At 41.2% G+C, this 26148-nt stretch overlaps 1 protein-coding gene across 2 annotated transcripts in view; it reads right to left on the reverse strand.

Annotated features, from left to right (window-relative positions):
* Nucleotides 1-26148, reverse strand: part of LOC128650447 (rho-related BTB domain-containing protein 2) — a 315002-nt gene that overhangs the window by 81021 nt on the left and 207833 nt on the right. For both annotated transcript variants that reach the window (XM_053704389.1, XM_053704391.1), the window contains 2 exons: nucleotides 18450-18538; nucleotides 18249-18354 (listed from right to left, as the gene is read on the reverse strand). In XM_053704389.1, the coding sequence (XP_053560364.1) occupies nucleotides 18249-18354; nucleotides 18450-18538 (195 nt within the window). The remainder of the gene's footprint in view (nucleotides 1-18248; nucleotides 18355-18449; nucleotides 18539-26148) is intronic.

The following is a 26148-nucleotide window of genomic DNA, read 5'->3' on the forward strand; positions in this document are numbered from 1 at the left end:
GTTGGTCTTCGGTCTATTCAACATTTTTTGGGGTTCGCCAATTACTATAGAAAGTTTATTAATAACTTTTCATCCTTGGTCAAACCTATCACAGACATGACCGTAAAGAGAATGATCCACTCCAATGGTCACCTACTGCCATTAAGGCCTTTGATAGTCTTAAGATTGCCTTTGCCTGCCGCTCCAGTTCTGGCTCATCCTAACCCTGTCCTGCCTTTCATTCTTGAGGTCGATGCGTCTGATACTGGAGTAGGTGCCCCTCTTGTCTCAACGTCCTATGCCTGACGGTTCCTTGAATCGTGTGGTTTCTTCTCTAAGAAATTGTCTCCAGCGGAGTGCAATTATGAAATTGGCGGACAGGGAATTACTAGCCATAATTTTTGCACTCAAGGAATGGAGGCATCTTCTCGAGGGTACTAGCGTGCCAGCCGCTCATTCTTACTGACCACAAGAATTTAACTTATCTATCTGAAGCAAAACGTTTGTCGCCCTGACAGGCCAGATGGGCGCTATTTCTTTCATGTAATTTGCAAGAGTCCATGAGCTACTGACGTATAGGATATACAATCCTACCAGGAGGGGCAAAGTTTCCCAAACCTCAAAATGCCTATAAATACAGCCCCACCACACCCACAATTCAGTTTTACAAACTTTGCCTCCTATAGAGGTGGTAAAGTAAGTGGTAAAGTAAGTGTTGTGATTTCTACGTTGATATGCGCTTCTCAGCTTTTTGAAGCCCGGTTCCTCTCAGAGTGCAGTGAATGATAGAGGGATGTGAAGGGAGTATTACCTATTGAATACAATGGTCATCCTAACGGGGATCTATTTCATAGGTTCTCTGTTATCGGTCGTAGAGATTCATCTCCTACCCTCCCTTTTCAGATCGACGATATACTCTTATATACCATTACCTCTGCTGATTCTCGTTTCAGTACTGAGTGTCTTTTGGTAAAATATGTTTCTTTTATTTAAGACACTCTCAGCTATGGTTTGGCACTTTAATATTTAAAGTTCTAAATATATGTTTATTCTTATATTTGCCATGATTCAGGTTCATCAGTGTATTTCTTTTTTTGCAGACTATCCGTTTCAATATCTGGGAAATGCATAAAAAAAATTCTTACCTGAAGTTTTTCAAATTGACTCTCTTTTCTAAATTGCGGGCTGTTAGGCTCATGGGAGCGCAAAATGCTAACATTTATTGCATCATTCTTGGCGCAAGACTTTTTTGGCGCGAGGAATTACGTTTGTTGACGTAATTTTGACATTTCCGGCGTCTTAGTTGGCGCCGAGTTTTTTCACGAGGTTGCGTCATCTATGACGCTCGTGTTCGTTGCAGACGTTTTTGGCGCCAAAAAATATTTTGTCAGTTGTGGGCGTCATACTTGGCGCCAAACTTTAGGGCATTATTTAAGACTTAATTTCTTTTTGCTTCTGGTTTCCAGAGGCCTATTTTCTGTTTGCATTTCTTTCCATTCCTGAAACTTTCATATAAGGAATTGATAATTTTGGCTTTATATGTTATTTTTTCTCTTACATATTGTAAGATGTCTCAATCTGACCCTGTCCTCAGAATCTACTACTGAAATCCTGCTGCCTGATGTCGGTTCTACCAAGCTAAGTGCATTTGTTGTAAAACTTGTGGTAACTGTTCCTCCGGCTGTAGTTTGTGATAGTTGTCATGACAAACTTTTACATGCAGACAATATTTCCATTAGTAGTAGTTCATTACCTGTTGCTGGTCCTTCAACATCTAATGCTCAGGATATTCCTGTTAATGTAAGAGAATTTTGTTTCTAATTTCCATTCAGAAGGCTTTGTCTGCCATACCGCCTTCTAATAAACGTGAAAGGTCTTTTAAAACTTCTCATAAATTGATGAATTTTTAAATGACCGACAACATTTCTGATTTATCTATATCTCTGATGAGGATCTATCTGTTCAGAAGATTCTGCCTCAGATATTGACACTGACAAATCTTCATACTTATTTAAAATGGAGTATATTTGTTCCTTTTTTAAAAGAGATGTTGATTGCATTAGATATGGAGGAGACTAGTCCTCTTGATATTAAACTAGTAACGTTTATATTTGGTTTTTAAACCTCATGTAGTTATCCTGAGTTTTTTTCCAGTTCCTGATGCTATTTCAGATGTGAATTCTAGGGAATGGAATAAATTGGGTACTTCTTTTACTCCTTCAAGGTTTAAGAAACAGTTTCCTTTGCCGACTGATAGATTGGAGTTTTGGGAAAAGATCCCCCAAAGTTGATGGGGCCATCTCTACTCTTGGCTAAGCGTACTACTATTCCTACGGCAGATAGTACTTCTTTTAAAGATCCTTTTAGATAGGAAACTTGAATCTTATCTAAGGAAGGCTTATTTATGTTCAGGTCATCTTCTAGGCATGCTATTTGTTTGGCTGATGTTGCAGCTGCTTCAACTTTTGGTTAGAAACCTTAGGCGCAACAAGTACCAGATCATAATGTATATAGCATTGTTAAGTTAATTCAACCATGCTAAAAATTTCATTTGTGATGCCATTTTTTATATCATTAGAATTGATGTTAGATATAATGTCTTTAGCTATATTAGCTAGAAGAGCTTTATGGCTTAAATCTTGGAATGCTGATATGACTTCTAAATCTCAAGAGGCAAGATTACCAATCAATATTTTGGAACTCCTTGCGATTCTCAGAGCTCTTCAGTTTTGGCCTCTACTGAAGAGAGAACCGTTTATTTGTTTTCAGACAGACAATGTCACAACGTGGAGTATGTATATCATCAGGGTGGGACTCACAGTCCTCAAGCTATGAAAGAAGTATCTTGGATACTTGCTTGGGCGGAATCCAGCTACTGTCTAATTTCTGTGGTCCATATCCCAGGTATAGACAATTGGGAAGCTGATTATCTCAGTCGCCAGACTTTAATCCGGGAGAGTGGTCTCCACCCCAGGATGGGTTTTTTCAGATTGTTCAGATGTGGGTGCTTCCAGAAATAGATACCTTCCCAGGTATCTGTCCAGGGATCCTCAGGCAGAAGCAGTGGATGGGTTGACACTTCCTTGGAGTTATCCACCTGCCTATATTTTTCCGCCTCTAGTTCTTCTTCCAAGAGTGATTTCCAAAATCATAATGGAGCGTTCGTCTTGTACTGCTAGTGGCTCTAGCATGCCAACACAGGTTTTGGTATGCAGATCTTATTCGGATGTCCAGTTGCCAATCTTGGCCACTTCGTTAAGCCAGACCTTCTATCTCAAGGCCCGTTTTTCCATCAGGATCTCAAATCATTAAATTTGAAGGTATGGAAATTGAACGCTTAGTGCTTAGTCATAGGGGTTTCTCTGACTACGTGATTAATACTATATTGCAGGCTCGTAAATCTGTGTCTAGAAAGATTTATTAACAAGTTTGGAAGACTTACACTTCAATGGTGCTCTTCTCATAAATTCTCTTGGCATTCTTTTAGAATTCCTAGAATTTTACAGTTTCTTCAGGATGGTTTAGATAAGGGTTTGTCTGCAAGTTCCTTGAAAGGACAAATCTCTGCTCTTTCTGTTTCACAGAAAAATTGCTAAAACTTCCTGATATTCATTGTTTTTGTACAGGCTTTGATTCGTATCAAGCCTGTCATTAAATCAATTTCTCCTCCTTGGAGTCTTAATTTGGTTTTAAAGGCTTTACAGGCTCCTTCGTTTGAGCCTATGCATTCTCTGGACATTAAATTACTTTCTTGGAAAGTGTTGTTCCTTTTTGGCCATCTCTTCTGCTAGAAGAGTTTCTGAATTATCTGCTCTTTCTTGTGAGTCTCCTTTTCTGATTTTTCAACAGGATAAGGTGTTTTTTTGCAGACTTCGTTTAAATTTTTTACCTAAAGTTTTGAACTCCAACAACCATTAGTAGAAGAAATTGTTGTCCCTTCTTTGTGTCCTAATCCTAAGAATTCTCTGGAGAGATCTTTACATTCTTTGGATGTGGTAAGAGCTTTGAAATATTATGTGAAGCTACTAAAGATTTCAGGAAGACTTCTAGTCTATTTGTTATCTTTTCTGGTTCTAGGAAAGGTTAGAAGGCTTCTGCCATTTCTCTTGGCATATTAGTTAAAGCTTTTGATTCATCATGCTTATTTTGGAGTCGGGTAAATCCCCCGCCCTCAGAGGATTACGGCTCATTCTACTAGGTCAGTTTCAACTTCCTGGGCTTTTAAGAATGAAGCTTCAGTTGATCAGATTTGCAAAGCAGCAAACTTGATCTTCTTTGCATACTTTTACTAAATTCTACCATTTGATGTTTTCCTCTTCTTCAAAAGCAGTTTTTGGTAGAAAGTACTTCAGGCAAGCTGTTTCAGTTTGATTCTTCTGCTTATAATTTCATTTTTTTTCATTATAAAGATTAAAACTTTTGATTTGGGTTGTGGATTAATTTTTTCAGCGGAATTGGCTGTCTTTATTTTTATCCCTCCCTCTCTAGTGACTCTTGCGTGGAGTTCCACATCTTGGGTATTTGCTATCCCATACGTCACTAGCTCATGGACTCTTGCCAATATGAAAGAAATTAATTTATCAGGTAAATTCTTACATAAATTATGTTTTCTTTCATGTAATTGGCAAGAGTCCATGAGCTAGTGACGTATGGGATATCAAATACCCAAGATGTGGAACTCCACTCAAGAGTCACTAGAGAGGGAGGGATAAAAATAAAGACAGCCAATTCCGCTGAAAAATTAATCCACAACCCAAATCAAAAGTTTTAATCTTTATAATGAAAAAAAATGAAATTATAAGCAGAAGAATCAAACTGAAACAGCTGCCTGAAGTACTTTTCTACCAAAAACTGCTTTTGAAGAAGAGAAAAACATCAAAATGGTAGAATTTAGTAAAAGTATGCAAAGAAGATCAAGTTGCTGCTTTGCAAATCTGATCAACTGAAGCTTCATTCTTAAAAGCCCAGGAAGTGGAAACTGACCTAGTAGAATGAGCCGTAATCCTCTGAGGCGGGGATTTACCCGACTCCAAATAAGCATGATGAATCAAAAGCTTTAACTAAGATGCCAAAGAAATGGCAGAAGCCTTCTAACCTTTCCTAGAACCAGAAAAGATAACAAATAGACTAGAAGTCTTCCTGAAATCTTTAGTAGCTTCAACATAATATTTCAAAGCTCTTACCACATCCAAAGAATGTAAAGATCTCTCCAGAGAATTCTTAGGATTAGGACACAAAGAAGGGACAACAATTTCTCTACTAATGTTGTTGGAGTTCAAAACTTTAGGTAAAAATTTAAACGAAGTCTGCAAAAACACCTTATCCTGTTGAAAAATCAGAAAAGGAGACTCACAAGAAAGAGCAGATAATTCAGAAACTCTTCTAGCAGAAGAGATGGCCAAAAGGAACAACACTTTCCAAGAAAGTAATTTAATGTCCAGAGAATGCATAGGCTCAAACGAAGGAGCCTGTAAAGCCTTTAAAACCAAATTAAGACTCCAAGGAGGAGAAATTGATTTAATGACAGGCTTGATACGAATCAAAGCCTGTACAAAACAATGAATATCAGGAAGTTTAGCAATTTTTCTGTGAAACAGAAAGAGCAGAGATTTGTCCTTTCAAGGAACTTGCAGACAAACCCTTATCTAAACCATCCTGAAGAAACTGTAAAATTCTAGGAATTCTAAAAGAATGCCAAGAGAATTTATGAGAAGAGCACCATGAAGTGTAAGTCTTCCAAACTTGATAATAAATCTTTCTAGACACAGATTTACGAGCCTGCAATATAGTATTAATCACGTAGTCAGAGAAACCCCTATGACTAAGCACTAAGCGTTCAATTTCCATACCTTCAAATTTAATGATTTGAGATCCTGATGGAAAAACGGGCCTTGAGATAGAAGGTCTGGCCTTAACGGAAGTGGCCAAGATTGGCAACTGGACATCCGAATAAGATCTGCATACCAAAACCTGTGTGGCAATGCTAGAGCCACTAGCAGTACAAACGAACGCTCCATTATGATTTTGGAAATCACTCTTGGAAGAAGAACTAGAGGCGGAAAAATATAGGCAGGTGGATAACTCCAAGGAAGTGTCAACCCATCCACTGCTTCTGCCTGAGGATCCCTGGACAGATACCTGGGAAGGTATCTATTTCTGGAAGCACCCACATCTGAACAATCTGAAAAAAACCCATCTGGGTGGAGACCACTCTCCCGGATGTAAAGTCTGGCGACTGAGATAATCAGCTTCCCAATTGTCTATACCTGGGATATGGACCACAGAAATTAGACAGTAGCTGGATTCCGCCCAAGCAAGTATACCGAGATACTTCTTTCATAGCTTGAGGGACTGTGAGATCCCACCCCTGATTGATATACATACTCCACGGTTGTGAAACCCCCAAATTTGTCCCCCCTGTCTTAAAACAAATAACGGTTTCTCCTCTTCAGTAGAGGCCCAAAAACTGAAGAGCTCTGAGAATCCCGCAAGGGATTCCCAAAATATTGATTGTGTAATCTTGCCCCTCTTGAGATATAGAGAGTCCATATCAAGCATTCCAAGATTTAAGCCATAAACTACTTATCTAGCTAATATAGCTAAAGCTCATATTATCTAAACATCAAATTCTAATGATATAAAAAAAATGGCATCACAAATGAAATTTTTAGCATGTTGAATTAACTTAACAATGCTATATACATTATGATCTGGTACTTGTTGCGCTAAGGTTTTTCTAACCAAAAAAGTTGAAGCAGTCTGCAACATCAGGCCAAACAAATAGCATGCCTAAGAAGAGGACCTGAACATAAATAAGCCTTCCTTAGATAAGATTCAAGTTTCCTATCTAAAGGATCTTTAAAAGAAGTACTATCTGCCGTAGGAATAGTAGTACGCTTAGCAAGAGTAGAGATGGCCCCATCAACTTTGGGGATCTTTTCCCAAAACTCCAATCTATCAGTCGGCAAAGGAAACTGTTTCTTAAACCTTGAAGGAGTAAAAGAAGTACCCAATTTATTCCATTCCCTAGAATTCACATCTGAAATAGCATCAGGAACTGGAAAAAAACTCAGGAATAACTACATGAGGGTTTAAAAACCAAATATAAACGTTTACTAGTTTTAATATCAAGAGGACTAGTCTCCTCCATATCTAATGCAATCAACATCTCTTTTAAAAAAGGAACAAATATACTCCATTTTAAATAAGTATGAAGATTTGTCAGTGTCAATATTCTGAGGCAGAATCTTCTGAACCAGATAGATCCTCATCAGAGATATAGATAAATCAGAATGTTGTCGGTCATTTAAAAATTCATCAATTTTTATGAGAAGTTTTAAAAGACCTTTCACGTTTATTAGAAGGCGGTATGGCAGACAAAGCCTTCTGAATGGAATTAGAAACAAATTCTCTTACATTAACAGGAATATCCTGAGCATTAGATGTTGAAGGGACCAGCAACAGGTAATGAACTACTACTAATGGAAATATTGTCTGCATGTAAAAGTTTGTCATGACAACTATCCACAAACTACAGCCGGAGGAACAGTTACCACAAGTTTACAACAAATGCACTTAGCTTTGGTAGAACCGACATCAGGCAGCAGGATTTCAGTAGTAGATTCTGAGACAGGGTCAGATTGAGACATCTTACAATATGTAAGAGAAAAAATAACATATAAAGCAAAATTATCAATTTCCTTATATGAAAGTTTCAGGGAATGGGAAAGAAATGCAAACAGAAAATAGGCCTCTGGAAACCAGAAGCAAAAAGAAATTAAGTCTTAAATAATGCCCAAAAGTTTGGCGCCAAGTATGACGCCCACAACTGACAAAATATTTTTTGGCGCCAAAAACGTCTGCAACGAACACGAGCGTCATAGATGACGCAACCTCGTGAAAAAACTCGGCGCCAACTAAGACGCCGGAAATGTCAAAATTACGTCAACAAACGTAATTCTCGCGCCAAAAAAGTCTTGCGCCAAGAATGATGCAATAAATGTTAGCATTTTGCGCTCCCATGAGCCTAACAGCCCGCAATTTAGAAAAGAGAGTCAATTTGAAAACTTCAGGTAAGAATTTTTTTTATGCATTTCCCAGATATGAAACGGATAGTCCTGCAAAAAAGAAATACACTGATGAACCTGAATCATGGCAAATATAAGAATAAACATATATTTAGAACTTTAAATATAAAGTGCCAAACCATAGCTGAGAGTGTCTTAAATAAAAGAAACATATTTACCAAAAGACACTCAGTACTGAAACGAGAATCAGCAGAGGTAATGGTATATAAGAGTATATCGTCGATCTGAAAAGGGAGGTAGGAGATGAATCTCTACGACCGATAACAGAGAACCTATGAAATAGATCCCCGTTAGGATGACCATTGTATTCAATAGGTAATACTCCCTTCACATCCCTCTATCATTCACTGCACTCTGAGAGGAACCGGGCTTCAAAAAGCTGAGAAGCGCATATCAACGTAGAAATCACAACACTTACTTTACCACTTACTTTACCACCTCTATAGGAGGCAAAGTTTGTAAAACTGAATTGTGGGTGTGGTGGGGCTGTATTTTATAGGCATTTTGAGGTTTGGGAAACTTTGCCCCTCCTGGTAGGATTGTATATCCTATACGTCAGTAGCTCATGGACTCTTGCAAATTACATGAAAGAAATAGCGCCCATCTGGCCTGTCAGGGCGACAAACGTTTTGCTTCAGATAGATAAGTTTAATTCTTGTGGTCAGTAAGAATGAGCGCTGGCACGCTAGTACCCCTCGAGAAGATGCCTCCATTCCTTGAGTGCAAAAATTATGGCTAGTAATTCCCTGTCGCCAATTTCATAATTGCACTCCGCTGGAGACAATTTCTTAGAGAAGAAACCACACGGATTCAAGGAACCGTCAGGCATAGGACGTTGAGACAAGAGGGCACCTACTCCAGTATCAGACGCATCGACCTCAAGAATGAAAGGCAGGACAGGGTTAGGATGAGCCAGAACTGGAGCGGCAGCAAAGGCAATCTTAAGACTATCAAAGGCCTTAATGGCAGTAGGTGACCAATGGAGTGGATCATTCTCTTTACGGGTCATGTCTGTGATAGGTTTGACCAAGGATGAAAAGTTATTAATAAACTTTCTATAGTAATTGGCGAACCCCAAAAAATGTTGAATAGACCGAAGACCAACTGGGCGAGGCCACTGCAGAACTGCAGATAATTTGTCAGGATCCATGGAGAACCCTGCAACGGAGAAAACATAACCTAGGAAGGTTACTTGAGTCTGATGGTACTCACATTTCTCGAGTTTACAAAACAGGCCGTTCTCACTTAGTCTCTGAAGAACCCGTGTAACATCAGAACGATGAGCCTCAAGTGTGGGTGAGTGTATGAGGATGTCGTCTAAGTACACCACAACACACTGTTGCAACATATCTCGTAGGACATCATTAATAAATTCCTGGAATACAGCAGGAGCATTACATAGGCCAAAGGGCATTACAAGATACTCATAATGCCCGCTCCTGGTGTTAAATGCTGTTTTCCATTCGTGGCCCTCCTTGATGCTAACGAGATTGTACGCTCCTCTCAAATCAAGTTTAGTAAAGACCGTAGTTCCCTTGAGGCGGTCAAAGAGTTCCGTAATGAATGGAACAGGGTAGGCATTCTTAATGGTAAGATGATTAAGACCCCTATAATCGATGCATTGTCTTAACTCGCCACCCTTTTTCTTCACAAAGAAGAAGCCAGCCCCTGCAGGAGAGCAAGATTTGCGGATGATCCCCCGCAACAGAGCATTGGCACCATACTCCTCCATAGCACAATTCTCCGCAACAGACAGAGGGTAAACCCGGCCCTGAGGAGGAATGGCTCCGGGTTGCAGGTCTATGGCACAATCTTAAGACTGGTGAGGAGGCAACGTACCCGGCACGCACCTTGTAAAAAACGTCTAGAACTCTCGGTACTCCTCTGGCAATTGAGATACCGAAGAAGTGCACAAGACTTTAACTGGTTTTCCGAAGACAAGTGGAAATACATTGCGGAGAGCCACTACAAAATCTCGGACCTGCGCCAGTCGAGACTGGGATTGTGCTTTTGGAGCCAGGGATAACCCAGAACAACTGGAAAATGTGGAGAGTTTATCACCTGGAACTGGAGGGTTTCCAAATCGACAGCCCCAACAGCCATGGATGACGGAGCAGTTTCGTGAGTAATTGCCTCAATAGCAAGCGGAATGGACCGAAGCAAAACAGGAATGGAGTGCTTTGATACAAAAGCACTGTCAATGAAATAGCCCCGCAGCACTGGAGGTCAACAAGAGCCTGGGTGACTATGGAGGAATCCACCCAGGAAAGGACAACCGTAACCAAAGGTTTCTCCTTTAGCGGTTCCAGGGACGAGGATAAACCACCCAAGGTCTGCCCCAGACAGGAGCTTAGGTGTGAGCGTTTCCCGGCCGTGTAGGACAAGACTTCAAAAGGTGGCCCTGTAACCCACAATAGAGGCAGAGCCCCTCCCTCCTCTTAAAGGCCCTCTCCGCTGCAGAGAGATGTGTAAATCCCAACTGCATCGGCTCAGCAGTACCTGGTGACTTGGGATCAGGAGGCATGGGGAGGAGAGGGAGGCATGAGTGGGAACGAACACGTAGGAGACAACGGAACAGGAGGCTTCCACAAGCGCTCCTTGAAAGAGGGTCTCACTTAGTCTGATGTCAATTAGGATAAAAAAAAAAGACACCAATGCCTCGAGATCTTCTGGTAAATCTCTGGCAGCAACCTTGTCTTTCATCACATCAGAGAGCCATTGAAAGAAGGCGGCAACAAGGGTTTCATAGTTCCAACCTACCTCTGCGGCAAGCGTACGGAACTCAATGGCATACTGAGCAACAGATCTTGTACCTTGCTGTATGGACACGAGTTCGTTTAGCAGCAGAGGAAGGAGGCCACAAATTCACGGTAATTTGAAATCAAAGGTTTATTAGTCTCCTACAAGGGATTAGTCCCAGACAAGGGCCGTGTCAGAGAGTAACGAGATGAGAAATCACACCTTAGCTCTGTCAGAGGGAAACGAATGAGGGAACATCTCAAAGTAAATGCCCACCTGGTTCAAAAACCCTCTGCACTGATTAGGATCGCCTCCATAACGCTGAGGTAGAGTTGCAGAACTAGACATACTCCTGGTAGGACTAGGTGCAGCAGCGGAAACAGGAGGATCCATAACTCGCGGGACACTTTGGTCCAAATGTGCAGTGCGAGTCAGCAGGGTTTGCAGGGCTAGTGCAAATTGATCCAAGCGGTGATACCGTTCATCCATCCTGGAAATTATGGCAGGTGAAGGTGGATTATTAGCACTATCAGGATTCATGGCCCTTGGGTAATGTCAGGGTGCCAGGAATCAGACTGAGACGAGAAGTGCAAAAATAATCACACCTTTATTAATAGCAAAAAATAATAAAAAGTCCACAAGTCAAATAAGCTTGGCATTCTGACGAAACGCCATAAGATCCAACTCCGGCCTGCCCCATCTGAGAATCAGGTTGGCAAATACCTCCAGATGGAGTTCCCGGATGAAAAGTTTGTCTGCTCAGAAAATCCGCTTCCCAGTGTTCCACACCCGGGATGTGGATTGCCGACAGATAACAAGAGTGGGACTCCGCCCACTGTATTATCTTGGCTACTTCTGTCATCGCTAAGGAACTCCTTGTTCCTCTCTGATTGATGTAAGCTACAGTCGTAATGTTGTCCGACTGGAACCTGATGAATTTGGCCGAAGCCAGTTGAGGCCAAACCTGAAGTGCATTGAATATTGCCCTCAACTCTAGTATTGATGGGAAGAAGAGACTCGAGTCCATACACCCTGAGCCCTCAGAGAATTCCAGACTGCACCCCATCCTATCAGGCTGGCGTCCGTTGTCACTATCACCCATGAGGGTCTGCGGAAGCATGTCCCCTGGGATAGATGATCCCACGACACCCACCATAGAAGAGAGTCCCTTGTCGCCTGGTCTAGATTTATTTGAGGAGACAAATTTGTATAATCTCCATTCCACTGTCTGAGCATGCTCAGTTTCAGAGGTCTGAGATGAAACCGAGCAAAAAGAATGATGTCCATTGCCGCTACCATCAATCCAATTGCCTCCATGCACTGAGACACCGATGGCCGAGGATTGTACTGAAGGGTTCGGCATGTATCCAGAATCTTTAACTTTCTGACCTCCGTCAAAAAGATTTTCATGGATAGAGAGTCAATTACAGTTCCCAAGAAAGGAACCATTGTCTGTGGAACCAGCAAACTCTTTTCTAGATTCACTTACCACCCGTGAGTCCTCAGAAAGGACAGAACAACGTCGGTATGAGACTTTGCTAGAAGATAGGACGATGCCTGGATCAGAATATCTTCCAGATAAGGCGCAACTGCAATGCCCCACTGTCTTAGAACTGCCAGCAGAGACCCCAGAACCTTCGAGAAAATTCTGGGAGCCGTGGTTAAAACCGAAAGGACGAGCCACAAACTGAAAATGTTTGTCCAGAAAGGTAAATCTCAGGAACTAGTGATGAACCCTGTGGATAGACACATGCAGACTCTCCTGGATCAATGAAAGGATAGTGCGAATAGTATCCATCCAGAATGATGGAACTCCGAGAAACTTGTTTATACTCCTGAGGCCTAAAATAGGTCTGAGGGCTCCCTCCTTTCCGGAAATTCAAAACAGATGTGAAGAAGCCCCCAGTCCCTGTTCCTGTATGGGAACGGAAACAATTATTCTCATGTAAGAGAGGACTCTTACACAAGGTAAGAACGCCTCACTACTTATCCGGTCCTGGGCCGGCAGTAACCCCCTTTATGCTGACTTGGAATCAGCAGCAGACTTCTTGGAGTGCTTAGCCCTGATCAAAAATTGGTTGGGACTCCAAGTGAACTAGACAGTTTTCTGTTGGGTACTTATATCCTGAAATAGCAACCACTGTGAAAGAAACCTTGCTCACAAAACTTTTATAGTTCCCCTTGCGCTTTCCCTGCAGCAAGGGAGAAACCGGCAACGCTTACTCAAAAAAAGGGCAGCGATGTCCAGTAGGATAACTCCAAAAAGGGAATATGGAGGAAAAGCAAGGCCCCTGGAAAAGGATGCTAAGTTCTTAGGACAAGTGCAGATAATAAACCTGCTGAAAATATTAAACTTTGTCAGAACACTTTTTGTAGCTTCTGAGACAAGAATGGATATGAAAAAATAGATCTCTAAATACATGTGGAACAGAAAAATCCTTGCATGCTCCACATTAGTATAAAGACATAACCATCAAGTCACCTCCTATTCACTCATTGTCAAAACAAATTGAATTACTGTGACTGAATATAATATATCAAAAATACAGGGAGTGCAGAATTATTAGGCAAATGAGTATTTTGACCACATCATCCTCTTTATGCATGTTGTCTTACTCCAAGCTGTATAGGCTCGAAAGCCTACTACCAATTAAGCATATTAGGTGATGTGCATCTCTGTAATGAGAAGGGGTGTGGTCTAATGACATCAACACCCTATATCAGGTGTGCATAATTATTAGGCAACTTCCTTTCCTTTGGCAAAATGGGTCAAAAGAAGGACTTGACAGGCTCAGAAAAGTCAAAAATAGTGAGATATCTTGCAGAGGGATGCAGCACTCTTAAAATTGCAAAGCTTCTGAAGCGTGATCATCGAACAATCAAGCGTTTCATTCAAAATAGTCAACAGGGTCGCAAGAAGCATGTGGAAAAACCAAGGCGCAAAATAACTGCCCATGAACTGGAGTGCCCAAAAGCACAAGGTGTGCAATACTCAGAGACATGGCCAAGGTAAGAAAGGCTGAAAGACGACCACCACTGAACAAGACACACAAGCTGAAACGTCAAGACTGGGCCAAGAAATATCTCAAGACTGATTTTTCTAAGGGTTTATGGACTGATGAAATGAGAGTGAGTCTTGATGGGCCAGATGGATGGGCCCGTGGCTGGATTGGTAAAGGGCAGAGAGCTCCAGTTCGACTCAGACGCCAGCAAGGTGGAGGTGGAGTACTGGTTTGGGCTGGTATCATCAAAGATGAGCTTGTGGGGCCTTTTCGGGTTGAGGATGGAGTCAAGCTCAACTCCCAGTCCTACTGCCAGTTTCTGGAATACACCTTCTTCAAGCAGTGGTACAGGAAGAAGTCTGCATCCTTCAAGAAAAACATGATTTTCATGCAGGACAATGCTCCATCACACGCGTCCAAGTACTCCACAGCGTGGCTGGCAAGAAAGGGTATAAAAGAAGAAAATCTAATGACATGGCCTCCTTGTTCACCTGATCTGAACCCCATTGAGAACCTGTGGTCCATCATCAAATGTGAGATTTACAAGGAGGGAAAACAGTACACCTCTCTGAACAGTGTCTGGGAGGCTGTGGTTGCTGCTGCACGCAATGTTGATGGTGAACAGATCAAAACACTGACAGAATCCATGGATGGCAGGCTTTTGAGTGTCCTTGCAAAGAAAGGTGGCTATATTGGTCACTGATTTGTTTTTGTTTTGTTTTTGAATGTCAGAAATGTATATTTGTGAATGTTGCGATGTTATATTGGTTTCACTGGTAAAAATAAATAATTGAAATGGGTATATATTTGTTTTTTGTTAAGTTGCCTAATAATTATGCACAGTAATAGTCACCTGCACACACAGATATCCCCCTAAAATAGCTATAACTAAAAACAAACTAAAAACTACTTCCAAAAATATTCAGCTTTGATATTAATGAGTTTTTTGGGTTCATTGAGAACATGGTTGTTGTTCAATAATAAAATTAATCCTCAAAAATACAACTTGCCTAATAATTCTGCACTCCCTGTATATGAGACTGTATCTGTGAATGTTAAATGCAATACTGTATGTAACATATAATAAAAATCTCCAGACTTCAACTAATCCTAGAAGAGTCCGTCTGCCACCGGATGGAACACCAATAATGAACAGGATCCTAATTAGGAAAGAACACTCTAAGGCTATGTGTGATTGTGCAAACTTTTCTGCTGCATATTTTTATCTAACGCAGCAAGAAGGCGTCCCATAGTAGAGCTGCTTGCGAAGCTGCTGAACCAAGCACTTAAAACATACTTTCTAAACAGTGCCAAGAGCCTCTCTGCTGAACAAGCAGAGAAGACAGCTGGCAACTATCAACCGAAGCCAAAGGTGTTTAAAACAAAAGGCGCGGATCGTAGTCCCGCCCGTCGTGGGCGTAACCCACCTAAGAAATATGTTCCAAACTGAGGCAAAAATCTCTCTGCTGTACACGCAGAGAAGACATCTGAAGACTAACTTCCTAGTCCAAAAAGGCGCGCAAACCAAGGCGCGGATCTTAGCCCCGTCCATCGAGGGCGTATGCCACTAAATCTCCCGGGCGGCTTAAGTATAAGAAAATGAAACCGCCGGGAGAGCTAACAACCCACGAGGGCATATAAGAGTAAGTAAACTAACCTCCCAGTAGGCTCCAAAGTGAAACAAGTCGTTGGGAACCTTGAATGTTAGATTACACAGTCTGTATAAATTATCGAAAATCTCCCTGTCAACTACCAAAGTGGAGTCCGAAGAGAAGAACTCTCCCATTGGCTACTAGTTTATTAATGAGAGCCGTGAGGAGCAGGGATATATATCATTTAAGCAACACATACTCATGCAGAAATAATATAAACCTCCCTGCCGGCTGCTAAAAGTAGTATTAGAAGCCCTAGGAAGCGAAGTGAGCACCCACCATAACATTGTCATGTGGAAACAGTATAAATCTCCCAGTCGGCTGTTAATTTCCGCAGTGTAAGCCGTAGGAAACCAAACATGCACCAATCATCCATTGGGAGCAGGGACATGTAACAGTCATGCACACCTTAGTACTGAACAGAAAAAAGAAAAACCTCTCTGTAGGCTACTGATTTAATATTATACACCGAAGGAAGCAGGAACATGCATTCGGCATCACAAACTTGAGCTGAATTAGCATAGCCTCCCTATGCGAGGCTTGCAAGGCCCTCAGGTTCTCCTCACATTGGCCTGTGGGAATAACAAAAAGTACTGAGTCTCTCTCTTTCCTCAGACTTTTGCAGGTAGGGCAGCAAAAACATGTATGGAAGGCACAGTGAGAATAATGTCCCACAAGTTCCCTTTGCTTAAAAGCCACAAATGCTTCTCTTTTAACAGAAGAGACTGCTACTTTGTTCTGGGGTGTAGCCTAGACCAGATCACACTGTGGCACTACTTGAAAAATAATAAAATCTTGATTGAAGAATCTATAACTAACACCTCACTCTGCCTCTTCCTATCACTAACGCAGGCAAAGAGAATGACTGGGGTGGGAGGGAAGGGAGGAGCTATATATAAAGCTCTGCTGTGGTGCTCTTTTCTCCTCCTGCTGACCAGGAGGCGATATTCCACAAGTAAGGATGAAACCTGTGGACTCATCGTATCTTGTAAAAGAAAAGTTTTTATTCCAGCCTGGACAAGGAGGATCTGTATTGGGCTATATGGGAACCCTGGTTTCATTACCGAGAAGTTACAGGTAGAACGAACACTACACACTACACTGGATTAATCGTCTGGAGCCGAGTATATTGGAGTTGATCTACTTAGTTTTCTTTAGGTCATTGATACCAGTTCTTATTGTTCTCTGCAGTTTTCATGATATCCCATGTTTGTTTACACTGTATATGAAAATTAAGCCTGAAAAGTTAATCTTGTAGCATGTCCTTGTTATATAAGGTTGATCGATCACTAAAAATAATCGTCTAAGGCTTCATAGAACATGTTGGATTTTATGTCTTTATTTCACAATGTTAAACTCGGGACACTGAGAAGTACATTATTCAACCCATTGTGTTTATTCAATCCTTAGTAGATAAATGTGAAAATGTCTGTGTTTGCTCTATGTTCTCACATATTGCTGTAATTTCATTTCCTACAATAAAAAATTTATTTTGAAAAGAAAAAAAAAAATCTTCAGCAGATCATCTCTCTGCCTACCTCAAGGCAATGAACTACTGAGAGGGTAGGGGAAGGGGGAGGGATACTTCAGTGTTCTGTTTGGGGGGCCAAAGCGTCCTCCTGGTGGCCAGGTGAAGTATTTCCTACAGGTTATACATTTTTTTGTGGACTCTCACTGCCATAAGAAGGAAATGCATTATTTTTTTCTTAAAATCTGCAACATTATGACGAATAACGAATTTCGATAACAAACACATTTTAATTATAAATGTCATCCAAACCAATTGGAGCCAGTAATAAAATTTGTCAGACACCCATTAAAAAAATTGGAACAAATGATTTGTCTGAAACTAATTTCTTGCCTATGCACAACTCTAGCTGGCTTTCCAAGCCTAAAAGGGCCAGTAAACCTAGCAAATAATGTTATGTAATTCTGCATATAGTGCAGAATTATATAACATTAGCTTAGCGCCAGATTTCTAAAGTGAAGGGTTAAATAGATACCTCACAAAAAAAAACAGAACGCTGCGCCTGGCTCTACTGAGCGGGTCTGTTTTCTTCTCCAAAGCACATTGCGGGCACGCGGTCTAGTCACAGCGCGCCCGATTGTGCTATTAAACTCAATGTAGCTCGCTCCCACTACCAGACCAGAGCGGGAGCGAGCTACATTGAGTTTAATAGGGCGATCGGGCCAGCTGTGATTAGACAGTGTGCCCAGATGCGCTTAGTAGAAGAAAACAAACCCACTCAGAGCCATTCATGGAAAATATGGTGGCACCCATTGGAATGCCCTCTGTAATTAACGTGAACTTAACTAAATCTGCATCACCCTAGAGCACCTGGGGCTCAAATACACCAGTGGAATTTAGAAAACTCTAAGCTTTCATCAGAAAAAAAAAGTTTAGAAGCAGAACATTATAGAAGGAGACAAAGTTGAATGAAGGTGGTGTGCTCCTCTATAGAAAGGGCAGATCACCTGGTAAGTAGCAGCCAGGTGGGTCAAGATATAGGACTTTCATGCATTTAAACAGACCACTAGAGGTAGACAGGACTGACTTGTGAGTATTAAGGGAAAGTCAGCAGTAAACAGGTAAGTTTATCATAAGGTGCACGCAAGTGCAGGAGCAGCAATTGTCTGCTTCTGTATCCTCCTTTACTGAAGAATGAACATAGGGAAGCATTGTTACCTCTATAGGTACTCTAACGGTCACTATAAAGTACGTATGAAACCGCTTACCATTAGCGATATACATTATGGTTAAATGATCTCTCATGCTTGTGCACACTTACCTGGTGTCATGTACTTCATCTCACGAGGGAACTTGCGGCACACTGTGTTGTAGTTGGTGCAGATATAATGAAGACACCAGTCTGCCAGCTGCTTGGCATTATGGAACTGCAAACAGACAGATGTGTGCGACAGTAATCACATGCGCTCTTGTGCTAATCTGTCTGTACGCAAACACACATCATATCTGCAAAACATTTTACCTGCGCCATCTGCAAGTAATGCAGAACCTCTCCATCAATATCAGCCCCCTGCACAAAGGTGTTGAGAAGTTCATCCACAGCATGTTGTTCTGGCAGAAAATAAAAAAAAATCATCATTGTAGATCTCTTAACTTCTGTGGCCCTATATCAGCCTCCGTATAGTACCATATAATCCTCCCTATAGTACCATATAATCCTCGCTATAGCACTATATAATCCTCGCTATAGTACCATATAATCTTCCCTATAGTACCATATAATCCTCCCTATAGTACCATATAATCCTCCCTATAGCACCATATAATCCTCCGTATAGTACCATATAATCCTCCCTATAGCACTATATAATCCTCCCTATAGTACCATATAATCCTCCCTATAGTACCATATAATCCTCCCTATAGCACTATATAATCCCCCTATAGTACCATATAATCCTCCCTATAGCACCATATAATCCTCCCTATAGCACTATATAATCCTCCCTATAGCACTATATAATCCTCCCTATAGCACTATATAATCCTCCCTATAGTACCATATAACCCTTCCTATAGTACCATATAATCTTCCCTATAGTACCATATAATCCTCCCTATAGCACCATATAATCCTCCCTATAGTACCATATAACCCTTCCTATAGTACCATATAATCTTCCCTATAGTACCATATAATCCTCCCTATAGTACCATATAATCCTCCCTATAGCACCATATAATCCTCCCTATAGCACCATAAAATCCTCCCTATAGCACCATATAATCCTCCCTATAGTACCATATAATCCTCCCTATAGCACTATATAATCATCCCTATAGTACCATATAATCCTCCCTATAGCACTATATAATCCTCCCTATAGCACTATATAATCCTCCCTATAGTACCATATAATCCTCCCTATAGCACTATATAATCCTCCCTATAGTACCATACAATCCTCCCTATAGTACCATATAATCCTCCCTATAGCACTATATAATCCTCCCTATAGTACCATATAATCCTCCCTATAGTACCATATAATCCTCCCTATAGTACCATATAATCCTCCCTATAGCACTATATAATCCTCCCTATAGTACCATATAATCCTCCCTATAGTACCATATAATCCTCCCTATAGTACCATATAATCCTCCCTATAGCTCTATATACATCTCACTATAGTACCATATAATCCTTCCTATAGCACTATATAATCCCCCTATAGTACCATATAATCCTCCCTATAGTACCATATAATCCTCCCTATAGTACCATATAATCCTCCCTATAGCACTATATAATCCCCCTATAGTACCATATAATCCTCCCTATAGTACCATATAATCCTCCCTATAGTACCATATAATCCTCCCTATAGCACTATATAATCCCCCTAAAGTACCATATAATCCTCCCTATAGCACCAAATAATCCTCCCTATAGTACTATATAATCATCCCTATAGTACCATATAATCCTCCATATAGCACCATATAATCCTCCATATAGCACTATATAATCCTCCCTATAGTACCATATAATCCTCCCTATAGTACCATATAATCCTACATATAGTACCAAATAATCCTCCCTATAGTACCATATAATCCTCCCTATAGTACCATATAATCCTCCCTATAGCACTATATAATCCTCCCTATAGTACCATATAATCCTCCATATAGCACTATATGATCCTCCCTATAGTACCATATAACCCTCCCTATAGTACCTTATAATCCTCCCTATAGCACTATATAATCCTCCCTATAGTACCATATACTCCTCCCTATAGCACTATATAATCCTCCCTATAGTACCATATAATCCCCCCTATAGCACTATATTATCCTCCCTATAGTACCATATAATCCTCCCTATAGCACTATATAATCCTCCCTATAGTACCATATAATCCTCCGTATAGTACCATATAATCCTCCCTATAGTACCATATAATCCTCCCTATAGCACTATATAATCCTCCCTATAGTACCATATAATCCTCCTTATAGTACCATATAATCCTCCCTATAGCACTATATAATCCTCCCTATAGTACCATATAATCCTTCCTATAGTACCATATAATCCTCCATATAGCACCATATAATCCTCCCTATAGCACCATATAATCCTCCCTATAGTACCATATAATCCTCCCTATAGTACCATATAATACTCCCTATAGCACCATATAATCCTCCCTATAGTACCATATAATCCTCCCTATAGCACCATATAATCCTCCCTATAGCACTATATAATCCTCCCTATAGCACTATATAATCCTCCCTATAGCACCATATAATCCTCCCAATAGTACCATATAATCCTCCCTACAGCACTATATAATCCTCCCTATAGCACTATATAATCCTCCATATAGCACTATATAATCCTCCATAAAGCACTATATGATCCTCCCTATAGTACCATATAATCCTCCATATAGCACTATATGATCCTCCCTATAGTACCATATAATCCTCCCTATAGCACTATATAATCCTCCCTATAGTACCATATAATCCTCCCTATAGTACCATATAATGCTCCCTATTGCACTATATAATCCTCCCTATATAATCCTCCCTATAGCACTATATAATCCTCCCTATAGTACCATATAACCCTTCCTATAGTACCATATAATCTTCCCTATAGTACCATATAATCCTCCCTATAGCACCATATAATCCTCCCTTTAGCACTATATAATCCTCCCTATAGCACCATATAATCCTCCCTATAGTACCATATAATCCTCCCTATAGTACCATATAATCCTCCCTATAGCACTATATAATCATCCCCATAGTACCATATAATCCTCCCTATAGCACTATATAACCCTCCCTATAGCACTATATAATCCTCCCTATAGCACTATATAATCCTCCCTATAGTACCATATAATCCTCCCTATAGCACTATATAATCCTCCTATAGTACCATATAATCCTCCATATAGTACTGTATAATCCTCCCTATAGTACCATATAATCCTCCCTATAGTACCATACAATCCTCGCTATAGTACCATATAATCCTCCATATAGCACTATATAATCCTCCCTATAGTACCATATAATCCTCCCTATAGCACTATATAATCCTCCCTATAGCACTATATAATCCTCCCTATAGTACCATATAATTCACCCTATAGCTCCTAATATTTCCCGATATAACCCTCCCTACATCTCCTCCTATTGCCCCGTGTAACCCTCCCTACATCTCCTCCTATTGCCCCGTGTAACCCTCCCTACAGCTCCTCCTATTGCCCCGTGTAACCCTCCCTATAGCTCCTATTGCCCTGTATAACCCTCACTAGATCTCCTCTTATTGCCCCGAAAAACCCTCCCTATAACAACTCCTATTTCCCAGTGTAACCCTCCATACAACTCCTCTTATTGCCCTGTATAAACCTCCCTATAAAAACTTTTATTGCCCTGAGTAACCCTCCTTACAGCTCCTTCTATTGCCCCATGTAACCCTCCCTATAGCTCCTCCTATTGCCTTGAATAAACCTCACTAGATCTCCTCCAATTCCCCATGTGTAACCCTCCCTACAGCTCCTCCTATTGCCCCACGTAACAACTCCTATTCTCCTTTGTAACCCTCCCTACAGCTCCTCCTATTGCCCCACGTAACAACTCCTATTCCCCTTTGTAACCTTCCCTACAGCTCCTCCTATTGCCATGTATAGGTCTCCCGATAACTTTTATTGCCCAGTGTAACCCTCTCTACAGCTTCTCCTATTGCACCATATAACCCTCCCTATAACTCCTCCTATTGCACCTTATAACCCTCCATATAACTCCTCCTATTGCACCTTATAACCCTCCATATAACTCCTCCTATTGCACCTTATAACCCTCCCTATAACTCCTCCTATTGCACCATATAACCCTCCCTATAATTCCTCCTATTGCACCATATAACCCTCCCTATAACTCCTCCTATTGCACCATATAACCCTCACTATAACTCCTCCTATTGCACCATATAACCCTCCCTATAACTCCTCCTATTGCACCTTATAACCCTCCATATAACTCCTCCTATTGCACCTTATAACCCTCCCTATAACTCCTCCTATTGCACCATATAACCCTCACTATAACTCCTCCTATTGCACCATATAACCCTCCCTATAACTCCTCCTATTGCACCATATAACCCTCCCTATAACTGCTCCTATTGCACCATATAACCCTCCCTATAACTCCTCCTATTGCAGCATATAACCCTCTCTATAACTCCTACTACTGACCCATATAACCCTCCCTATAACTCCCCCTATTGCACCATATAATCCTCCCTATAACTCCTCCTATTGCACCATATAACCCTCCCTATAACTCCTCCTATTGCACCATATAACCCTCCCTATAACTCCTCCTATTGCACCATATAACCCTCCCTATAACTCCTCCTATTGCACCATATAACCCTCCCTATAACTCCTCCTATTGCACCATATAACCCTCCCTATAACTCCTCCTATTGCACTATATAGCCCTGCCTATAACTCCTCCTATTGCACCATATAACCCTCCCTATAACTCCTCCTATTGCACCATATAGCCCTGCCTATAACTCCTCCTATTGCACCATATAACCCTCCCTATAACTCCTCCTATTGCACCATATAACCCTCCCTATAACTCCTCCTATTGCACCATATAACCCTCCCTATATCTCCTCCTATTGCACCATATAACCCTCCCTATAACACCTCCTATTGCACCATATAACCCTCCCTATAACTCCTCCTATTGCACCATATAACCCTCCCTATAACTCCTCCTATTGCACCATATAACCCTCCCTATACCTCCTCTTATTGCACCATATAACCCTCCCTATAACTCCTCCTATTGCACCATATAGCCCTCCCTATAATTCCTCCTATTGCACCATATAACCCTCCCTATATCTCCTCCTATTGCACCATATAACCCTCCCTATAACTCCCCCTATTGCACCATATAACCCTCCCTATAACTCCTCCTATTGCACCATATAACCCTCCCTATAACTCCTCCTATTGCACCATATAACCCTCCCTATAACTCCCCATATTGCACCATATAACCCTCCCTATAACTCCTCCTATTGCACCATATAACCCTCCCTATAACTCCTCCTATTGCACCATATAACCCTCCATATAATTCCTCCTATTGCACCATATAACCCTCCCTATAACTCCTCCTATTGCACCATATAACCCTCCCTATAACACCTATTGCACCATATAACCCTCCCTATAGCTCCTCCTATTGCACCATATAGCTCTGCCTATAACTCCTCTTATTGCACCATATAACCCTCCCTATAACTCCTATTGCACCATATAACCCTCCCTATAACTCCTCCTATTGCACCATATAACCCTCCCTATAACACCTATTGCACCATATAATCCTCCCTATAACTCCTCATATTGCACCATATAACCCTCCCTATAACTGCTCATATTGCACCATATAACCCTCTCTATAACTCCTCATATTGCACCATATAACCCTCTCTATAACTCCTCATATTGCACCATATAACCCTCTCTATAACTCCTCTTATTGCACCATATAACCCTCCCTATAACTCCTCATATTGCACCATATAACCATCCCTATAACTCCTATGCACTATATAACCCTCCCTATAACTCCTCCTATTGCACCATATAACCCTCTCTATAACTCCTTCTGTTGCACCATATAACCCCCCCTATAACTCCTCATATTGCACCATATAACCCTCCCTATAACTCCTTCTGTTGCACCATATAACCCTCCCTATAACTCCTCCTATTGCATCATATAACTCTACATATAACTCCCCCTATTGCACCATATAACCCTCCCTATAACTCCTCATATTGCACCATATAACCCTCCCTATAACTCATCCTATTGCACCATATAACCCTCCCTATAACTCCTCATATTGCACCATATAACCCTCCCTATAACTCCTTCTGCTGTACCATATAACCCTCTCTATAACTCCTCCTATTGCACCATGTAACCCTCCCTATAACTCCCCCTATTGCACCATATAGCCCTCTTTATATCTCCTCCTATTGCACCATATAACCCTCCCTATAACTCCCCCTATTGCACCATATAACCCTCCCTATAACTCCTCCTATTGCACCATATAGCTGCTCTCTATAACTCCTCCTATTGCACCATATAACCTTCTCTATAACTCCTCCTATTGCACCATATAACCCTCCCTATAACTCCTGTTGTACCATATAACCCTCCCTATAACTCCTCCTATTGCACCTTATAACCCTCCCTATAACTCCCCCTTTTGCACCATATAACCCTCTTAATAACTCCTCCTATTGCACCTTATAACCCTCCCTATAACTCCTCCTATTACACCATATAACCCTCCCTATAACTCCCCCTATTGCACCATATAACCCTCTTTATAACTCCTCCTATTGCACCTTATAACCCCCCCTATTGCACCATATAACCCTCTTAATAACTCCTCCTATTGCACCTTATAACCCTCCCTATAACTCCTCCTATTACACCATATAACCCTCCCTATAACTCCTTCTGTTGCACCATATAACCGTCCCTATAACTCCTCCTATTGCACCATATAACCCTCCCTATAACTCCCCCTATTGCACCATATAACCCTCCCTATAACTCCTCCTATTGCACCATATAACCCTCCCTATAACTCCTCCTATTACATCATATAACCCTCCCTATAACTCCCCCTATTGCACCATATAACCCTCTTTATAACTCCTCCTATTGCACCTTATAACCCTCCCTATAACTCCCCCTATTGCACCATATAACCCTCTTAATAACTCCTCCTATTGCACCTTATAACCCTCCCTATAACTCCTCCTATTACACCATATAACCCTCCCTATAACTCCTTCTGTTGCACCATATAACCCTCCCTATAACTCCCCCTATTGCACCATATAACCCTCCGTATAACTCCTCCTATCACACCATATAACCCTCCCTATAACTCCTCCTATTGCACCATATAACCCTCCCTATAACTACCCCTATTGCACCATATAACCCTCCCTATAACTCCTCCTATTGCACCATATAACCCTCCCTATAATTCCTCCTATTGCACCATATAACCCTCCCTATAACTCCTCATATTGCACCATAAAACCCTCCCTATAACTCCTCCTATTGCACCATATAACCCTCCCTATAACTCCTCCTGTTGCATCATATAACCCTCCCTATAACTCCTCCTGTTGCACCATATAACCCTCCCTATAACTCCTCCTACTGACCCATATAACCCTCCCTATAACTCCTCCTATTGCACCATATAACCCTCTATATATAACTCCTCCTATTGCACCATATAACCCTCCCCATAACTCCTTCTGTTGCACCATATAACCCTCCCTATAACTCCCCCTATTGCACCATATAACCCTCTCTATAACTCCTCCTATTGCACCATATAACCCTCCCTATAACTCCTGTTGTACCATATAACCCTCTTTATAACTCCTCCTATTGCACCTTATAACCCTCCCTATAACTCCCCCTATTGCACCATATAACCCTCTTTATAACTCCTCCTATTGCACCATATAACCCTCCCTATAACTCCTTCTGTTTCACCATATAACCCTCCCTATAACTCCTCCTATTGCACCATACAACCCTCCCTATAACTC

This window comes from Bombina bombina, chromosome 2 (assembly GCF_027579735.1).
Source record: "Bombina bombina isolate aBomBom1 chromosome 2, aBomBom1.pri, whole genome shotgun sequence".
NCBI classification, from domain to species: Eukaryota; Metazoa; Chordata; class Amphibia; order Anura; family Bombinatoridae; genus Bombina; species Bombina bombina.